Source organism: Pteropus medius, unplaced genomic scaffold (assembly GCF_902729225.1).
Source record: "Pteropus medius unplaced genomic scaffold, Ma_sr-lr_union100, whole genome shotgun sequence".
Taxonomy (NCBI): Eukaryota; Metazoa; Chordata; class Mammalia; order Chiroptera; family Pteropodidae; genus Pteropus; species Pteropus medius.
In genome coordinates, this window is record NW_024342467.1 from 15,556,228 (window position 1) to 15,578,212 (window position 21,985).

At 40.8% G+C, this 21,985-nt stretch overlaps 1 protein-coding gene across 1 annotated transcript in view; it reads right to left on the reverse strand.

Moving 5' to 3' along the window:
• CPVL (carboxypeptidase vitellogenic like) overlaps positions 1 to 21,985 on the reverse strand; it is a 103,135-nt gene that overhangs the window by 14,484 nt on the left and 66,666 nt on the right. The window contains exon 12 of the mRNA XM_039862628.1: positions 7,136 to 7,318. Within this exon, the coding sequence (XP_039718562.1) occupies positions 7,136 to 7,318 (183 nt within the window). The remainder of the gene's footprint in view (positions 1 to 7,135; positions 7,319 to 21,985) is intronic.

Here is a 21,985-nt window from a genome sequence, read left to right on the forward strand (position 1 = left end):
ATAAAACTGTGCATAAAAGAGTACGTGGCAGACGACGGGCCTGAAGCCTTTCAAATTCTCCTGCGAAGTAAGTGATCTCACTCAGAGTTTACAGAACCAAGAACCAGCCCAAGCTTGTAAGCGACGAACCCGCAATTCAAACCGAGTTTGTCTAACTCCACAGTCTGCCTTCCTCTCATTGTGTCGGACCACCTGACGCTCGGTCACGAACCTCCAAAAGAGTCAGGCTTTGAGGGTGGTGGGCTCCTTCCCTTCGGTTCGTCTGGACATAATCTCTAGCTAAAGGTCTGATTCCTACTGGGGACTCAGGCCACCCGCCTCTTCCCCCAGGAGGTCACAGACCACAGGCCTGAGGGCTCCAGAAGCCAAAACCCATCAGAGCCAAGGTGTAAGTCATGGCCCAGAGCTTGGGCTTCAGGGAGCTTGAGGTGCTCTGCCCACCATGTTTTCTCTGCTCATTTTAGCCAATCTTAGCATCTGTACTTTTATTTATATCAAAAGTTCCCAGATAAAGCCATAACTTTTCTTAACAGTGGATGAACCTGGCCTCACCACTACTAAGATCTACTACCTTCTAAGAAACCTTGATACTCTCTGTCTACAGGATGTGGGCACATGCATGTGACTTCGGGGCTAATACTAAATATGAAATGCATTGTTCCTCAGGCCTTCTGTAATTCTGGCAGACATGTATGCAGGCTCCGATTTTAACTACATTAGCAGACTGCTGCCAATCCATCATTTCAGAGGTGGGTACCCCTGTGAAGCAGAAAACTGGAAGCCAGGAGGCCTGGAATCTAATCACAGCTCTGACGGGAAATGGGTAGGGGACTTGGGGACAGTCACTTAACAACTGGGTTTCAGTTTCCTCATCTTGAAAATTAGATCTAAAATTTGTTCCAGCTCTAAAATGTTACCTAGCTGATATAAACCATTCTGAAATGACTGAATAACCAGAATTGATATCAATAATGAAAACAAAATAAAAATACCATGACAAACTGAAATCAGGAAAAACAGACTTAGAAATTATGCAAACATCATAATAGTAAGATTTGGTAAGAATGAAAACCAATCAATGACTCAAACTTTTCTTTCAATGTTTATATGGAAAATAATTAGCCTCATTAAAAATGTTTTCATTTAAATAAAGAAAGAAAAATTTGAAATGGTTTCAATGCTTTTTGTCAGAAAATTTAGTTTCATAAAGTCTATTCTAGAAAACTGTTCTTCAAGAAATTCATCAGTGTTGCTAGTATTCCAATTACAATTTTATATTTCTAAATGGGGAGTCAAAACTTCCTTGGGGTTGAAATGACAACTCAGTGATGTAAGAACAAAATGTCCTGCATTTCAAAAGCTGTGACAACAGCAAACAAGATCATGGACAGTAATACTCTGATATTCAGAGAAGGACAGAGAAAGACCCCAAAAAGAGCAGCAGGGTGGTCTTGACAGTGATGGCCGTGGGTTGTCACCAGCCACTAAAAAAGAAGATCAGACCTCTGATCTACATTATAACACTATTAAGTCATGCACACACACACATATACATACACACGCATAGATACACACACACACACGCACACACACACACACATCCCAGAGTCAATACCAGTAGAGGGTGTATGTGTGTAAATAGTAGGTGTATGTTTATATCTACACCTACAAATATATACGCTATACTACTCTACATTTCCTGCTAATGAGCCCCTCTGAGCTTTAATGAAACACAGATATTTCAGACCTTTCTTAGAAGATACCTAGGAGATAACTCAGTCCAGACTCAGCATTTGACAGATGAACAAACTGAGGCTCAGAAAAGGCCACTGCCGCCAAAGACATAATAAGGCGGTGTCCGTTCTTAGAATGGTCCAGACACCAAATGCTGCTACCTGCAGGCCAGGACCAACAAGGGGCAACAAACAACACCTGTTCTTCACCTCATCTCCAGAGACTGGCTGGAGCTGCCTTTGGTTTTCCTGGGCATCACTTGTCCGGAATACCTGTGGACATTTGCTCCCTCTGTACCCTGCTGCTCCCTCAAGGGGAGCTGTCATTCCTTTAAGTGGACATTTTAAATAACCATCAGAAGACAAGTCTGGTTGGGTTTTAATCTTTAAATTAAGAGCTGTAGAGTTTGGCAAAGAGAGAGCTTTCTTTTTGGGCAGACATATACACATGGTCCTGTTTGTGTGTCTCCTGTTGAAAAGCAAGTCCATGGCTAAGGTCCTTTTTTTTTCATTATCAGACACTTGACTGTTGGACAGTATCCTCACCCCAAGGCCCACAGAGAAGGGCTTTGTAAACACTAGAGCTCTTGACCTCTTTCATTTTGCCCTCATCTCCACAGCCCCACCAACATTTTTAAATCACTTACATAAAATGCGGATCCTTTGCCACCTGGTGAGACACTTCCTGTTACAAACATATGGAGGCCTTGCTTCTTTTGTTACCCGTTTATTTTTTTTTGGCAGCCAAGGAGTGCCATTTCATCTCTCAATGTGTTTTGCATTCACAAGAAGAGTCAGAGGGCCTCATGTGACATTTGCCACATGTTTCTGAGTGGCAGCCAATCCCTTTTCCCACCTCTGTGGCACATGGTGCCCTGTAACTGCAATCTGGCCTCCCGAGCTGTATGTTCTATGCACAGAGCTGTGGAGGACACATATGTGATGCCAGGCACTGCAGCGTTCACAAGGCTGGGCTGGGGACATTAAGTAACAGGTGGCAGGCAGCCATCAAAAGATCTGGAGAACATGCTGAGTGTGCTTGGTGGAGTCCTCATCATAAAGTGATGCAGCAGACAGAGGGACAGGTGACATGTCCATCACTTTCTGGCAACTCGACATTCATATTTGCCCTTAATGGCCGAAATAGTAATATTTCAACTTTTCCCTAGGGGCTGATTTTCAATCAAACTTTTTCTCTGGTCTTGGCTTTTACTATTTATAATTTTCCTTTTGTTATGTAAATTTTATAAGTGATCCAGGGTGATAATAATAGTAGCAAACATTTACTATGAGTCAGGTACTACTCTAAGCTTATTAGCTCATCAAATCCCCTCAACAATCCTATGAGGATGCCACAGACTGTTGTTCTTAAACAACAGAAATGTATTCCTTACAGTTCTGAAGTTGACAAGTTCAAGATCAAGGTGCTGGCCAATTTGGCTTCTAGTGAGAGATCCTTCTGGCTTTCTTGCAGTCTTCACATGACAGAGAAAGGAAGAGAGAATCAGAGCCTTGCCCTTACGATCTCATTAACCTTAATTACCTCCTAATGGGTCCTATTTCTAAATACAGTCACATCATTGGCTAGGGCGTCGACATATGAATTTGGGGAGACACACTTCAGTCCATAGCAAGTTGATATTGCTACTGTCCCTATTTTTTAGTGGATGAAATTGGGGCACAGAGAGGTAAGAAACTTGCCCAAGGTCATATAGCTATTAAGTAGAATATTCAGAATGCAAATCATGGTCTTCTTCACTAAAATACTCATGTCTCTAACCACTATGTTATGCTGTTTCTACATATGTTATAGGTATATGCGTGCATATAAATACACATACATACAAGGACACACATGAGTATATAACTAGATATTGTACACGGTTCAATCCTGAAACAATGATCACTCCTGAACTAGTCAGTGGTTGAAGTAAAAAATTCTCCCCCCACAGAAAGACGTTGACAGCAAAGCGAATTTTTCCTGTGGGAGAAGAGATCCCACTTAAGGGTCTGCATGTTGAAAGTCATAACACCAAAGAAGATAACATGACTAACTCAGAATTTGAACCAGAATGGATCCTGAGCCAGGGCAAGAAGTGAAGACTTCTAGTTCCGAGCTCTATCTACTGGCCGAGGTTTAATAAAGTTCCAGAAGACAGAATATATATATATACATACACATATATAATTTAGATGGGAGCCGATTAACTTTCTGGATCCAAACTCTACTCCAACCTACAAGGTCCCACATGACGTGGCCGCAGCCAGTTCCCCGGCTTTGTCTTCTGTCTTTCCCTCTTCCTTGCCACACCCTGATCTCACTGGCTCTCCTTCTTTTCCTCAGATACTTCCAGCTTATCTCTGCCCCTTGGCACATTTAGATATTCTCTGCACAGAAACTCTTACCTACTTCTGCACAAGGCGACCCCTTCATGTCCAATCATCTCGCCTCTTCAGAGAGCTTTTTTTTTAGATCCACCACCCAACCTGGTCCCTGCACCCTCCATCACGGATGGTTTTTCACATTATCCAGTTTTATTTTCTAACATCATCTTATTTAATAATGTGTATATATATTTATTTTCTGCCTTTACTTCTTCCCAACTTTGAGTAAAAACTCCTCTATGGAAAGGACTTTATCATATTTATCCTACTGATCTTATAGCAGCCAGACCATCTGGTCGGTGAATGGGATGATACAGCCAGAAATTTTTAAAAATGGACATTTTATCATTAAACTAATATTTCTTCAATTCTAGCCACAGGCAAAATATCACCATGTTCTAATATATTGCTGGAGGTAAGTTTAGATCCTGAGACGTATTGATAAGTATTTCTTTTATATTGCACACAAGGATTGCCTAACAAATATCTTTCAGACACGGAAAAAATAATTAAACAAGTTTTTTAACCTTCCCCACCTTACTGGGAATTAAATGTCAGAGGCGACACGATACAAACGGGCTACGTGAGCAAACCGAATGATGTTTGAATCCCAATCTATCATCGAATGATACTGGATTAATTATCTACCTTCTCAGAGTCTGTTTCCTTGTATGTAAAATGGAAATGATATCATGTCATGGGCAAGACTGTTCTGATAACATCCATGAAGTACCAATAATAACACCTGACATACATTTAGTGTTCAAGAAGCTAAAACTATCTTTATCACCGTTGAACGTAAATAGAGGTCGATGAACCCACCCCATAATGCTTATCTTTTATTGCCATATTTTCTGTTCCTTTTTCTCTTTTGTTATTTTGCACACAAAATAGCATAGTATATCTTTCGACCGATTTATTTAAAGAGTCAACGTAGATTGGAACTGCTGAAACAGATATTAAATGGTCAACAAGAGAAGAATTAAGAAAATTAATTATGTTAATTCAATGGATGATGACTTCAAGATGAGTAAAAATCTATATTGTAACTTCAAAAATACGTATGATATGATGTTAAAAGAACAGAGTAGCAAGTGACACATCTTGTCTTAGCAGAGAAATTTGTTGCTCTCAATCCTCCGATGAAGAAAAACTAGAAAAGGTGGACAAAATACAGAATACGTTCATTGAAAGTCCTGAATACCTACCACGCAAGGCATGAGGCATGTATGTATTAGTTTCCTATTGTTGACATAACAAATTACCGCACACTTAATGCCTTAAAACAACATAAACTTCTTATATGTATTTCTGGAGGTCAGAAGTCTGAAATGGTCTTACTGGACTAAGATCAGGATGTGGGGAGGACTCTGTTGTTTCTGGAGGCTGTAGGGGAGAATCCGCTTCCACGCCTCTTCCGGCTTCCAGAGGCCACCCGCAGTCCTCATGTCATGGTCCCTTCTACTGTCTTCAAAGCCAGCATCTTCGAATCTCTCCCTGACTCTGACTCATCTGCCTCCTTCACTGACTTATAAGAGTGATGACGCTGGGCCCCTCTGGATAATCCATAATAATCTCCCCATCTCTAGGTCAGATGAGTAGCAACCTTATTTCTATCTGTAGCCCCTCAATCCCTTCTCATATGATGTAACATATTCACAGGCTCCAGAGATCAGGAGGGGGGCTGCTTTGGAGGCCCATATTCTGTCTACTGTAAGGGGCCAGGCTTTCTAAAGCAAGGGAAGGGCAACGAGCTGAGTCAGACATTCTGTGGATCTGTCCCCATGAAAGCAAGAGCTGATCCAGAGGCCAAGAGGCTACAAAACCGATCAACTACCATAAAGTTGGAGCTAAGGGTCTGGAAACCTGAATGCAGCTTTGGGGAGACAAAAATTGGTGTCAATGTAGCACTTTCTATCTCCAGACCTCTATGCACATAAACACTCTTTTTTCTGATCTTCCCCAGGCCCATCTGCCATTGGTGTAATTTATCTCATTTAAAAATTATAACGTGATAACTTTTCCAAGGTAGAGTTTCCTCTCACTTGAGCCCAGAAATATGTTTCAACTGTTTCCTTTGTCCCAGGCCGTTAACGTTTTGTACAATATTTAAATTTCTTACATGTTATTTAGTGGTTAGACAGGAGGCAAAGGTACCTTTTTATGTTAGAATGCCTATAATGTTACTTGATCTATCATTTCTTCTAACCTAATGAGTAACATATCATAATCTAGTGATGCCTTAAGAAATTGTTCGTGAACGCTCATTTATTATCCCAAAGCCAAGTACTTTTAAGGAAGCATGTCTCTGAATAATTTCTGTTTGTAGCATGGAAGTGCCTACTGGAAAAATGTGAGCATTTTGGAAGCTGTTGCCCCAAATAAAAAATCATGGGAAAAAAAAGTCAAGTCTGGAAGATTGAAATTTCTTTTTCTTGAATGACTAAACAAAAGCTTTCCAAGGGGCTTTCATAATTTCTCCAAAAACTTTCTGGAGATGAACGGTATAATTGTCATGTGGTCACAGAAGTCCTATTCCTCCTCAGACATGCACACCTGAGGTGCAGTGGACAGCCTTGGCCAGGAGTAACGCTTGACCCCTGTCGCATTAGAAAATTTTGCTCTGGGCTCCACGTGTAACGTATAAATGCCATCGCAGATTTGCTAGAGGAGATTAAATTGAACCTTCTTTGGGAAATTTGTTCAAGCTCCCCTTTGTTTTCAGATAGACTAATTCTCTCATTAATGATTCACGTTTTGGGGCTGAGTATTGTCTTCTCAATCCTCACCTTACTTCTTGAACAATACCTATGCTTTCGTCTTGTTTTACATTAAGTCTAATGCTTTTGTCTTGTTTTAATACATACCCAGACCACTCCTTTCTGCGGAAAGCAGGACTACAGAAGACACATTTTGGCTGGAGGGCGACTTTGCCTAAGGCAGCCTTGCCTTGCTGGAATTCAGGCTTCCCTGTTAATCCCATTTCCACTACCTTACGCCCCCGAGCGCATTCATACCTGATGGAAGTCATCCACCTGCCTCACATAACCAGCCACTTCATCATCAGATTTAAAAATCTTCCATACTTTTCTCTTCACCTTCTTGTATTTCTGGGACCCTTTCCAATTCATGGCCATCAAGGAGCGCTCTGTCAGGGGAGCTGCCACGATGATGTCCAGTTGGCCGTTGTAGATCAGAACCTAAATGAAATTAAGCCAGGTCAAAATGTGAGATCCAGCAAGTGACTCTATCTAGGTATAGTGCACGTACATGCAAGAGAGAAAAGGGACCACGAACTTCTCCGAGGCAACGCTCAGAGAGGCCTGCCCCGCAGCTCGGTAGGGTCATTTTCTTCCTCTTGGCCACATGTACCAACAACCTGAAATAAACTCGAGCCTTGTCTCAACCACTGCATTCTTCCAAAAGTTTAATTTTTATAGGAATCTGCATGAAGTCCTCTCTTGGTTGCAAAATCGTTTGTGCTACATTATCCAGTGACATCACATACTGGGACGCTCGGCTAGGTTAAAGAACAGGACTACAGTGAGGGCATGTTAGTGGAGCTGAGCGATCCTATGCCCTAGGGTTTTTAGGAGGCCGGCATTTCGTTAACTCCACCCTCAGGCACTGCAGTCACCAGAGAACTGCCCGTTCTCTAGGGGGTTGATAATCCACACTGCTCTCTCCTCCCACAATGATTTCACAGCAGCGACTACAATTGTTTTAGGGAGACAGACAGATGCAGGTGCCTCAGATTCCTTACTTATTGGAGGCAACTATGTCTGCCGTGCAACTTCCAATACCTCCATCTTTTAAATGTCATAGCCATTTGTCAACAGTGAGGAATGTCCTTTCTTCCCAAAACACAATATTTTTTTCAAAGTTGATGGATATTAGAGTGAAAACAACTCTGAGACAACCCTTTTCTCCCCAAACAACTTTCAATTTCCTGGAAATAGAACTCAGCAACTAACACAATGGTCCATTTTTAACACAAAGACTTTAAATGTTGAGACTCTTTATCCCCATACCCTAATTTTTTGGAATATATTTTATAAAAATTAGCCCAAAGAAATAAAAAAAAATTACATAACTCTATTCATTAGTCTTTTATAATAAAAACTCGAAGACAATCTAAAAGTCCCATAATTAGTAAGTGGTTAAATAAACTGAGATATAGAGATTCTATGGGGTAGAACAGAACCATTCAAAATGTTTGACTCACCCACAAAGCAATGTAGAAAATGCTTATTGTATAAATATTAAGTGTGAAGCTGAATGTCAAATATATGTCACAATTATGAATATATAAAATAGATATACATATCTATATATATGGAATGAAATTTTTAAAAAATGAATACAGTTGATCAGTGTAGGTGGTGGAAATTTGAGCAATTTTCCCTTTGTTTTCTACTCTTCTTAGGCTATCTTTATGCAACGAACACAATATTAGTTCTCATAAAGTATCGTCACTTTATGCCAAGCAAGGAGGTTTTCCTCACCTCCCCACTGCCTTTGATCTAGTTGGAAACTCTGGTTTGGCTCAACTGAAGACCTTTGGTTGAATCCTCAGATTGGATATAAAATGTTTCACTACATATGATTCCATCTTTGCTTTCCTGGGATAGACTTCTTAAAAGGCTTGCACGTAATTAAAAAGCCCAGGACTTTTACACGCTCCAAATCCTCAAGCAGCAGTGGGCCAGGATTCAGCCCAAGATGAAAGAGCCCCGGGCCTCTGCTGAAGGAACGTGGGGTCTTTCGTGTCATCCAGTCACCGTCAACACCTCCACTCTCCTAAGCAAAGTCCCAAAGGGAAAAATCCTGGTCGATTTAAAGCCTCTTTTAAAAACTCAACTTTACTACAGCCATTAAAATTTGCATTGTTTATACCAAAAAAAAAAAAAAAAAACTGCCGCAAAGACCTCGAATACTTATGGCTCATGCAAAACTCCTACAGCTGTTCTGCCAACAGTTGGAAACAATTATAGATGATCTGTACCAGCAAACAAGGCTTAAATACTTCGCTAATTCTAGGAAGGCCTGATTATAGCTGATTAATGAAGATAATCATCAATAAAGTAATTCCTCTTCTAGACTTCAATGAACAAATGCTGATTAACTAGCAAAAACACGATTCTATCTGGTGTTTTCTTCTCGGTGGCCACTAAATGAAGCTTGTGTCTTTCTGAGCATCTTACCTAGCTACCTTACTGTCATCAGTAAATTTTGAAATCGATTTAAGGGATTTCATTCCATTGATTTCATCTCTAAGGGATGAAAATCCACAGATTACAGCAAAAACAGGCTTAGACATACAGCATTAGAGTACCACTTTGTTGAACCGGATTGAAATGACGCCCATCCCTGAGCTGTGTCCCTTGTTCTTCCAGACTCATCGTAAATGAGCACTAAGTCCCTGGAATGAGGCAGTGAAGGGCTGAACTGCATAATTTTGTGCACGTGATACGGGGAGGGAACATTTTGGAGGGCAAATGGAAATCCTTTCCTTGCAGAGCAAGGAAAACATTTTTAACTTTTAAAGGGCACCTAGGTCAAGTGTAACCAAAAAAGAAATCAGATTAATGATCGAGTGAAGTGATTTCAGAGCTGTCATTTAAGGCTGCCTGCTTTAAATATAAGAATTCCAGAGCCTCTATTTTTATCTAAATGTCACATTTACTCTCACCAGCCCCCACAGGACTATCCCAGTTGGCTGTGGGGCTGGGTGAGTAGGCGAGCTAGCCCAGGATTCAGTGACAGTGAGCTGAGAAGTCAGGTGGGTGGAGTGTAGGGGCGGATGGTTTTGAAGCCCACACTCACATCCTGATAGTCAGAGAAGTTCCAGGACAAGGCATAAGCCTTGATGAGTTGGCCAGTTATGAAGGATCTGCACGCATTTGCTTCATTTCTTCCTTGTAGGGTGACCAGCTGTCCTGGTTTGCCCTGGACTGAGCAGTTTCCCAGGATGCAGAACTTTTCAGGCTAAAACTGGGACAGTCTGGGGCGAACCTCCCCCTGAGGCTTGCTTGTATTTTAAGCAACAAAGTCTAAAGGCAGAGAGGAGACAAATGAATGCTGCCTTTAGCTACACTTCCCTTGTCAGTAGTAAGTCTAAAACATCCCAAGGACAGGGCTGGTTGCAAGATGCAAGGACAGGGCTGGACCCTAAATTACAGTTTCCTCTCATTCTTTTCTGCTCATCTCTGAGGCCTCAGATCAGGAGCAAAGGCCTTCCTTTCAGGGAATATCCTTTTATTTTAGTACTTTGAGGTCTGACTGGTTAGCTTGTTGAAACTGATGGTTATGTGAAAACATGGAAAAATACCTCTTGGTAAAAACTCATTGAAAAACTATGATTCCACTATTTGTGGTCTATAATTACTATAAAAAGATGCTTCAAATTTGTGAAAAGAATACCTCAACATATAGCTATTAAGGTAGTTAAATTATAGGTGATTTAACTTGACTATTTTCTAGTTGTTTTGATAAATGTGGTTAGGATGTTTTTATAAGGAAAAAACAGTAAAACAAACAATAAAACAATAAACAATAAGAGGTCAGGCATCTTTGTTTGGCAAAAGATGGGTCTTTATTGGGGAATAATTTGTGTAAATGCAAATATTGCCAGCTCTCAATTTTTCATGGCAACTAGGTAAAAAGCATAACTTCGGTTTGTTCATAAATGATCTTAAAAACTCAACTCAGAGTTTTTAATTCGAACATTTATAAGAGATGGCACTAGGTGGTTTGGTATAAGCATCTTTTTTTTTTTTTCCTGTCAAAAGGCAGACACGAGAAAAGCATTTTTATTATGTTCTTTACTTTTTGAAGTGCTCTCATGTACATGGGGCTTTATTCTCACACCGCTTCACGACGAGGACGAGAAGTGTTACTTCGCTCACATCCGCTTTAGGAAATTGTGACACAGTGAGGTGCCAGAATGTGTCCCAGATCCCAAACTTCCAAACTTCTACCTAGAACCACTTAAGATAGGAGCTAAATTCCTTCAAACTAACAAGCATTTACTGACTCCCCACAGCTAAATGTTTAGTGCCAAAATCCTGTAAAATGGAGAATTGGTTGCATGGGACACAGTTCACGTCTCTGGTTCAGAAACAATCTCGGTCTGTTCGTTCAACGCTGGTGACATCTCTCAGTCATTTCTCACTTTGGCTCCATGGACAAGGACGTGTGCAAGGGCATTACTCAGCTGGTGACAGATGCCTCGCTTCCGTCTCAGGGAGTGGCCTTGAGTAAGCAGCTGAGGAACGGCACCAACTCCTTGAGGAGGGGGCTCCCTTAGCACTTGACATGGTGCCTGGCACCCTATAAAACATATGGACACCTATCAGGTAGAATCAGTCGCTGTCTTTAAAGGCTTTCTGCAATGCTGTATGGATCATCTGCTGTTTTGGCTTGCCCAGGTCCACCCTGCCTTCTCCTGGTAACTGGACTTCCGTCCCCTCAAGGGATACAGCCCTAGTGGAGATTGTCAATCACAGAGTGCTGCATCTTCTGTGCAAGGGATGAGCATGTGACCTAAGCTAGGGCACTCAAATGCTCTTTCCCTAGAATTCGAATAACAGACAGAGCGACACAGGGTTTCCTGATACATCTGCCCGTTAGTTTTGCCACCTGGATTCCCAGATTTTTCCTTGGTTTCCACCTTTCCTCACTCCAGTTCTTCAGTTTCCCTGTGAATTCTGTGACCTATCATGTCTTCCGATCAATTCTTTTCATGTCCCAAGTAATCAGAGTTGTTTCTGTTGCTAAGAGTATGATATCCAAACTCATGCACCATCAGGCCTGTGCACACATGGCCCCGGCAAGCAGTAACAGGGAACACCTGGACATGTGGCTTAACCCCCATGAACTTCAGTTCCCTTTCCTGAACAGGAAGATGGTAAGATCTATATCATTATAGTGAGAATTAATGAGATAACATGCACAAAGATCCTAGCACAGCGACTGACAAGAACTGAGAATTCAGTGAGTATTAGGTCCTCCTCCTTCTCAAGCAGGTTGATGAGTCGATCATGACGTGATTCAACAAAGCACTTCTAAAATAAACCTTAAGAGTATATGGATGTCTTTGTGTGTCAAATACTTGGTTGCTAATCTCACTCTTTTAGACAAAGGCCCATGGTGGGAGGAAGTCCAGCCAGGATAAACTCATACTCTGTATGTGCAGACTCCTGGAATAACATGCCTTTCACTCCAACTTCTGCACGTCGGGCACAGCGCCTCAGCAGTATTTTCTTGGTAGTCAAAGAGTAAGTCCATAAATTACTCTTTTACAACAATTTTTAGTTTTGAAGCACAGGACTCAAGATCACAAGGAATTTCCCCATACTTGAATACTAGAAAAGGATGGAAACAAGTGTAGCTTTTTTTAAAGGCCGTTTTTGAATAATAATCAAACTCTTTCATTCTCATTATGTTGCGAGAACGATGCCACCGTAAGAATTCCGGAGCTTCGTTTTATGCCCATGATTTCATAGCACTCCCCCAGGAGGCAAGTGTTATTTATCCTATTTTAGGTATAAGGAGACAGAGGTGCAGGGAGATAAGCCAAATGGTGACAGATTCAAGTTCAGATCTGCTTGAGTCTAAAGTGTGTGCTTCTGAGGGGGCTTTCTATACTGCCTCCTCCGTGAGCCACGTCCCCAAAGAACGCATTGAACAAGTGATGCATTCTACATTTGTAATTCCACATGCAAGAAGCAAACCTAAAGGTAAGTATGACCCTTTGGAATGAAGGACCCATGTCTGAAGTTCAGAGCACTAGCTCTGTGGCTGGATTTGAACGCTATCTCTTTCACTCACTAGCAAGATTATCTTGATTCAGTTACTCAGCCTATCTAGAGCTCAGTTTCCTCATCTGTAAAATGGGTATAAGAGAAAGCCCTGTGACAGAGGGTCATTGGGGGAATTACACAACATAATGTATGTAAAGCTCTCTGCATCCCAGGCATATAATAAGTGTTCAATTATTGCTGGCTATTATTATTATCATCACCCTATTTGAATAGCTCAACATAGCAATTCAAATGGCTCCATAACTTCCAAAGGAGATGCTACCTGTGGTTCACAATTGTGATTTAGGATGTAAGAGTTAGAATTCTAACACAATTCTAACACAATTGCACGAGGTCACTGATTTGATAAAACAAACAGCAGGGGCTTATAAAAATAGTATGGCACTTAAAGACAGAAGTCTTGAGCTTCGGCCCTGGCTCAGCCTTCTCAGGCCTCTGCTTCCTGAATGACCTTGGATATGTCATCTACACACTCTGAGCCTTAACTTTCTCCTCTGTGAAGTGGAATATCTATACTTCAGAGTTGTTAGGAGGGCCAGCTGGGATTTGAGATATAAAAATGTCCCACGGCCTGAAGAGCAGGGTTTTATCAATGTTTTTGTTATTCCTTATCAAGAATAATCTGAAAAATAAATTCTACAGTAGAGTACAGAGGTTTCACATTGGCTGCCTGCGGCCTGCATTCAGCTTATCGATATATTCATTTAGTCTACATAGTGTTGCTGTTGTTGTTTTTGCAATTAGATGCCGGCATTCGAATACTGGGAGATGTGACCACACTGGGTCTGTATATCCACTGAGTCATGATGAGCTAAAACTATGTAGTAGCTGTCCCTTCTAGACACAGTCCCACCTCTTCCTTAATGTCCCCTCTGCCAGAGGGGCGAGAGCAGTTGTCATTTATTCAATGCTTTATGCTATTGTTTTTCTTAGAAGTGAAAAATATTTCTCGGTATCCATGCCTTTGTCATGTATAAAACAGAAAGATCAGTAGGTCTCAATCTGACTCTGTTCATTTATTTCATTTCCTTCCTGGATCCACAGGCAGCTGAGTTTCACTTCGATCCAAAATGGAAAGGAAGTGGCTTTTTGTCTGAGCTGGAGAAAAGAGTGCACGCTCACATATGTAAGGATTGTGTTTTGTTTGTTTGTTTAATCTGCTCTTATAAAATCTCTTCTTATTCAACAGCAAATATTTTTGAAGAGCCTAAGGATTAGGCACCCAGGGGACAGAGATGAAAAAATGTGACCTTCGTCCTCTTGACACTCCAGATTTTTTTTTAAACTTTTCAAAAAGCGAATAAATCAGAAGAGGAAAGGCAAGTTTACTCATTCATTCTCTAAGATTTCCTTAAAAGAAGGGTCGATAAAAACCAGTTTCGCTTATATCTTTCTAAAATATAGTCATTTTAATATTTCAAACCACGAATTTTTCAACTTCTGGATATACAAAATTATTCATAATTTTAACTCTCTAGGTAAGAAAAACCTCTCCCCAGTAAAGACCTAATGGACAGAATCAGATGATGATGATGAATGCTTATTTTACATAGTGTATGCCTCTGAAAGGTAAATATTTTACATGGCAGGTGTAAAGCAACCAACTGCGGTAGCCAAAGATACCTGCAGACCAGTTTACCTGCAGACTCAACGAAAAAGATTCCACACCCTCTAAACTCAGATATTGACCTCAAGTAAATTAGGGGGTGCCGCACAATATTCAAAGGGGGAAAGAAACAGCTGTACTTTTAATGGTGCCTGTACAGATGAATACTTGAAAGAAGGCAATGGGGCAGAAATGTATATGTTTTAGTGCTACCACTTCCTGATCTAAACTTTAACTTTTTTTTTTAATCCAAATAAAAACACACATATTACTGACAGAGAACACAAAATTTTTCTATCTGCCCATTTACTCCTCTATTTATCAGGAAAATTACTGAAACACCGCAGAAGGAGGCTTTGGACTCAGCACAACAGGAAAGCAAACTGCTCTTGTGAGAAGGCTGGATTTTGTTGTTGCATTTTTCGATGAAAGATTTATGCTTATATTTTGGCCCTTTTACAATCCATCATAATACTTTGCAGACAAAGTTATGCTCTTTTCCCAATGATCTAGTGACCTTAATCTCTAACATTTTGTGGTTTCCTGTTTGGGGAAGTGATTGAACAGCAGCCTAAGCTATTCCAGGCTGCGCAGTGTTCCCAGTTGCCCGCTATCTGTCTTAGTTTTAAATGTTCTCCTGTTCGCCAATCAAAAAAAATTTTTTTTTAAAAAGAAGCTTTTCCTACAGATGCTAAATCAATGAAACTCCTACAAAGCAGCCCTCCACACTTCCTCTCCTGGCTGCCTTACTGATCATTCTTCTATTATAAACTCCAACCTAGCCAGGAGTTCTTTCTGCCTGAAGCAATTAGCATGAGACACCAGTGCCTTTCTCCTGAGCAGAAAAGAATTAATTTTACCAATATCCAACTCATCCTACGGAAGTTCCCAAGGGTTTCTCAAAAGCTCAGCTGCAAAAACAAACAAACAAAAAACAATAAACAAAAAAATAAATAAACTGAACTTCAGCTGTGGAATATAAAGCTCAAGAAATATTCCCAACTGAAAGCAAAGTTATTATCCTTCCATGGACAATGCCTGGGACCCAGTTGTCTATCACTTGCACTCCTGGCCCTTCTTTCTGGTGGTTCTGCAGGAATACTGGGCTATCATGCTCAGGAAGCCTGAGTCCCCAGGTCCCCTGGAGAAGGCTGAGTAGAAAAATAATGCAACCACTGAATGAAACAGTAGCAACCAAGTTGTTCTTCAAAAGGGACATATTTTGCTTCCAAGTTTAAGGAAAAGGGAAGACAATGCAAGAGGGAACATGGACTTAGAATAAACACCCCCATGCGCCTGCCATTCCCCTACCAGCTGGCTTGGCCAAAACGAGTCAAGAAAAATGAGAGTGGAGCAAAATGAGGTTGAGTGAGGATCCAGCGATTATTCAAATAATGTCTTTTGGCCAAAGAAAATTATTCCTGCTCTCTTGCAGCTTAACTCTAAATAATTAGTTGCTTTCAGAGGGGAACAAGAAGCAAAGCCAACTTGAAAAGGATCCAGCAAGCCATCCCTCCAAACCAGGGATCTTTGAGAAAAAAATTTAACGATCTAGAACAGCGCACTTAAAATTACTTTTCATCATGACCCAGAATAACATTTTTCCCCCCAGTTTAAATGGAAACACCCCAGGGCCTACTCTCGAGGGTCTGTGCCCTGCTTCCTGTTTCATGGCCTTTTCCCGATCTTCTCATCTCTCAAGAGTCTCCTCTGATGATGGTCAATAACTGGATTTATGGTATTGAAAGCATCCAGGAGCAGGCTCGCCCACCCCCCAGACAAGCTTCTCCAAAGAAGAATGTCATTCCTGGCTGTGAGAATGTCAGCTTCAAGGCCACACCGAGGGTCATATCCAAACACTGCCATCTGCTTGCCAGTATTGCTCTATTAGAAGGGGAGCCAAGGAGCCAATTTCCTTCTCTTTCCACATTATTAAATGGACAAGTATTGCACACAACCTAACTAACAAGAAACAGCCCATGGAGCAAACAAAAGATGCTGTCATTTATAATAGGTACATCTATAGGTATTAACCCCCACTAATCAATACAGTAGCCACTAGCCACATGTGGCTGGTGAGCACTCGAAACGTGGCTAGTCCAAACTGAGATGTGCTATAAATCTAAGATATCCACTGGATTCTGAAGACTTAGCACAAAGAAAAGAATGTAAAGTATCTCAATAATTTCTTAATTTTGATTTCATGTAGCTATAACATTTGGGATATATTGGGTGAAAGAAAATAGGTTATTGAAATTAATTCCACCTGTTTCTTTTTACCTTTTTAATGTGCCTTCTAGAAAATTTAAAATTACATATGTGGCTTGCATTCTATTTCTATTGGACAGCACCCGAATACCCACACATCTTGGGTTTGGTATATCCCATGAAGATAATTGGTCCCTTTGTCAACAGTTCTCATACTTGGAAGAAGTAACTGCCAAGGATGGCTGCTCTTAGAGGAGCCATCTGCAGTTCATGCAGCTGGAAAATATTTCACATGGAGGAGTGGAAGATGCTCTTACAGACTCAGTTATTATGGGAACAGTAGACAGGAGCTGTTGGAAAACCCTCTTGCCTGCTCCCTGCTCCCTGACATTCTCACCATCACTCAAGTTCCAAAAAATAATAGATTCACCAAGTATTTTGCCATAAAATTGAGTAGATTCACCAAGAATTTTGAGGGGAAAGAACAGGAAAGCTGAGCCCCTGCTGACTATGCAGTATCACTGCTGCTCTCTGCCCAGAGAGGACAGGAAAATGACCTCCCTGTTGAAGTTATCCAGTGGGGGGAGTGGAGGACAGAGAGCAGGGCGGCCTTGTTGCAGGAGAAATGCTAAACAACCTGTAAAAGGCATCAATTTAGAGGTGCTCGGAAATTCCTAAAGGAATACAGACAGTGGGAAGAGAGGACCTAGAGTGTCCAGCGAGTAGAGCATTCACCAAGGTGCAATCCACCTTGGACTCTGGCTGGCCTTGAGATGCATCATCAGACCTGTTGACATCCCTTTCTCCCATAACAAACCTGCCTTTCAGCTTGAGAAAATTCTAGTTCTCTGTAAATAAAGATCACTTTGCCTTCCTCTTAAGAGAAAACTGAAAGTGACATTAAGTAGGCACTCATCCAAAGAGCCAGAAAAGCTGCTTCTACAAGTCTAATTCCCACCTGTGGTTATCAGCCTCCAGATGAATAGCAAAGTTAGTGGAAGGTTTCCAGCCAGGCGAATCTCCTCATGAAAGAAGGCAAGAACTTGGTTGCACAAGGTATGTTTCCTTGTCAAATTAAAGAACAAACAAACAACAACAACAAAAAAAAGGTCCAACTGATACTCTGTGTTCTTTATGATTTCATCTACACAGGAAGACCTGGTGTCACTCAGGTGCAAGATTCTCTGCCGCATATTCTCAATGGCGCTATTCATCAAAGCCACCCCATTAGCTTGCAATTAGTTTTTTCCTCCTCCAAACACAAGTTTCTCTTGTTTGTAAGTAAAGCGTCCTTTTCTGTTTTCTTTCTAGAGAATGTCAAATAGGCTCAAAAGGATTGTGCAAGTCACTGTAACAGATACAGGGACTGTCAGGAGGCTGAAGAAAGAGACATGAATACTCAGAGCGAAAGCACAGGGAGACAGGAAAATCAAGACAGAGGTCAGGGGCTCGCGCCCAGAGCTCTGCTTTCAAAAAGCTTGGTTGAAGCATCTGGCTTTCATTCAATCATGCGTCATTCAGCAAAGAAACCGTGTGCTGTGGTGTTGACTATTACCCAGAGACAAGGCTTGGGAGCTGCTCATCATAAGCAAGTAGATGGCACAGACTGATCCATGCAGGGGTGTGATTGGACAACTGCAAGTGTAGGCCAGACAAATCTGGTGATGAAAAGCCTCTAGGAAGAGCCCTAGAGGCTGGGACCGTGGCTTCCTCAGGCAATGGGAAGGGTGTGAATGCTGCTATCACTTTTGGACTATAGAACAAGGCCAGCTGCCACTGAATTAGGTCATCCACGTTCAGATGGAAGAAGAGACCTCAGTGAGAAGAGCACTGGACCTGGAGTCAAACTGTAGCAAATGGACTCAAATGATGATGATGACATTGACGATGGGAAAAAACAAAACCAACACGCTGGTCTTGCATTCTGGCTTTATCGCATCTGTTATGCGACTCTCTAACATACAGACCAAATAAGGACCCCAGTGCTAATCCATCTATAAAACATCAGCGAAGTTTATCCTCTTTTCTTTTTTTTTTTTTAATAAAAAACGAAAGCTTTATTATTTTCTTCTCACACCCCCAGGGAGGGTGGTGGGCACACACAGCTTTGCAGACTACTTGTTTCCGATGGCCTGGTCTTTTAGAACATTTGTGTCATTGCTTTGCATCTTCTCCTGGTGTACTATGACGTGAAGATTAAAGACTGAGAAGCTACCGCTGCAGCAGGTGGCATTTATTGTACAATCAATACCACCCTCCCCCATACATACATCCTTTCTTTATTTATCTTTTCAAAGTAAAGTCAACTGATAGAATTGCCTCTGTTTCACAGCAGTTGGATCTCATAGCAACTGAATTTAAATACAGTCATCCTTCAGTATCCTCGGGAGACTGGTTCCAGGACTCCCATAAACACCGAAACCCGTGGATGTTCATGTCCCTTATGTGAACTTGCATAGTATTTGCATACCACCTACACACATCCTCCCGTATACTTTAAATTACCTCTAGATTACTTATAATACCTAACACAATGTAAATGCTATGTAAATAGTTGTCATACGGTATTGTTTAGGGGATGACAAGAAAAATGTCTGTACGTATTCAGTATAGACGCAACCGTCATAGGCCTAACTACATGTCAGCGCCAACATAATTTTTTTTAAATAAATATTTTCAATCCACGGTTGGTTGAATCTGTGGATGTGGAACCTGCAGACACAGTGGGCCAATTATGCATTTCTCAGTCGTACTGATTTTTAGACCCCTCGAATCTGCATAGCAAATGGTATTGTCACTTACTATCTTTCTTCTCACACCCATGTTTGGGTGACTCCAGAATAAATTCTACTTTTCTCGTCATAAGTCACAAAGGTAGCTTCTAATGCTGTGAGTATGAGGTAACTTCAAAAGACAACAAAATGAAGTCCTTGCAAAATGACAACGCTCCTCACCAAGCAAAGCAATTCAAAACAAATCGATTTGCACAGCAGAATATGATATCACACGGCTTAAAGAAATAAGAGAAAATAAAAACACACGCTGGTTCTCCTTTGAACATTTTGTCCCAACATCAATTTAAGAGCAAACATGAAAAAGCGTCAAAAGAATGGCAAGTCCGGATGAAATCAGTCTGTTTCATAATTTATGGGTATTCATTTTTCTTTCATTCATTGAAATGCTTAAATATCAAAGAAACCCGGAAGTAGGTCTCATAAAAAAAAAAAACAAAAAAAAACTAATTCTCCTCTTGCACTTGGAATATAACTGAAGCAGGTAAAATGAATCTACGAGGCACTATATGCGCAGTATAAGTGTACACTATTTTGATTTGCCTGTAAAGCGCAATTGTTTATCTATAGGCTATGATTACATAAAACGAATGCCCCAGGATCAGCCTCCCTCTCTTCAGTTATGCTTCACTGGAAGCTAAGCTACTTCCTCCTCCCAGAAGTTTTCATGAAATGGCTGGCATTCCCTTAATTGTCTTCAAAGGTTTGGGGAGAAAGTGATCACATCTGCTTACAGTCAACAAAGCCAGACTTTTCCCCATGTGGTTTGACGGAAGCTTCGCTCCAACTGAGCAGCTGAAGAGTCAGGCCCATTTAAGTGTTAAATTTTTCTTGGTGTGCTAAACACTTATCAAATCTAGTTTCCTGGCCACTTTTACTATTGACATTTCGTTATCAGAAGATGTTATTAAGGAAAATGCCACGAGCAATTAGAATGGCTGCTAAAATGAGTTAATTTTACTAGACATATTTACCTTTCAAACTTCCAAGTCACATCCATTAATCAGGAACTGCCCATTTCTAAATGAAGATCTTTTGATAGCCTAGGACAAGTAAATAAAACTCTAACGACCTGGGTATTACGATTTCAGTCTGGCGGTGGTGCTGAGAAACATTAAGATCCTGAATTCTGAGGATGCAATTAGTTGAAACTTAATGAGCTGCAGAATGATAAGTGACAGGGAAATGTAACTTTATATTTATAATTTCCTGACTAGATGAACTCTTAAACACAGCAAACTAAGCCCTACCCCAGGGCAATTTAACTTTTAAAAGCACAGGCATGTGGAGGTTAAGAATTGGCATTTGGAGATGGGACCTCCTGAAACTGCAGCGGCTTTCCAGACAGCTTAGCAACAGAGGCAGCCTCAAATCCAAGATCAATGTTTTGCTTTGGATCCAAATGGCCTCTGTGTATAGAGCTGTGGCTCCTGTTTGTTGAAATAAAGGTTTCACACAGGAAATATACACCTCTCTCTCTTCCTCCCTCCCTCTCCCTCCCTCCCTCCTTGCCTTCTTCCCTCCCTCCCTCCCTCTTCTCATATCTTTGAAAATATAGCCCACATCTTTTTAGAAAGGCAAGTACTATAACCAGACAGAGAAAGGGAAGTTGAAAACATTTTCGGAATCTTTAGCAAGAATATGTAACTTTATCAGAAAGGACAAAGGATGTGGAGACCTGCACAAAGAACAGGGTTTTCAAAGCCAACAGCTCTTGTAGAGCATGGGCTGAATTTTCTGGATTTTAGAGACGTCCTATCCATCCCTTATGGCATGTTATTATGGTTAAAATCAAGCTATATCTTACAATCAATGTATGAGAGTGTCTTTGTTTTTGTTTTTAAAAGATGGCTGCGTAAAAGAGGAAGGAATATAATATACATAATATAACTGATGTAATTAGAATGGCAGATTATTAGCTGTTACTAAAATCGAACATAAGTTTATTGTAAAGACAGTTTATGGTATAAATGAGCAGATCATCTACTTCCTTTTGTCTTTTTCCTCCCCATCCTACCCTTCCTTCCAAGGTCGCTGTACACTACCATGTGCTATTTGCTATACTAGACAACTAAATCAGAACCTTCGGTAAAGTGACCATGATTAGGTATTATTTTCAAGCTTCCCAGGTGCTTCTAATACAAAGAGACCAATGCAAACCGCAGCCGAAGTGGGAGTACAGTTTTAGAATGGTAGGGAAAAAAGAGATTAAAGGAAGTAAGATGTGTTAAGTAAAATTTACTCTCTATCGAGACTTTCATCATTTCCTTTGTTGCCGTGACAATTCTTTTTTCATTATTAAAGTGTCTTTTAATCCATTAATTTTATCCTCAGCAATGTCTAATCTGCTCTTTATCTCATGCACTGAGCTTTAAATCCAACAACTGTATTTTTCTTTTTTTCACTTTTAATAGTTCTAATTGGTTTTCCTTCCAA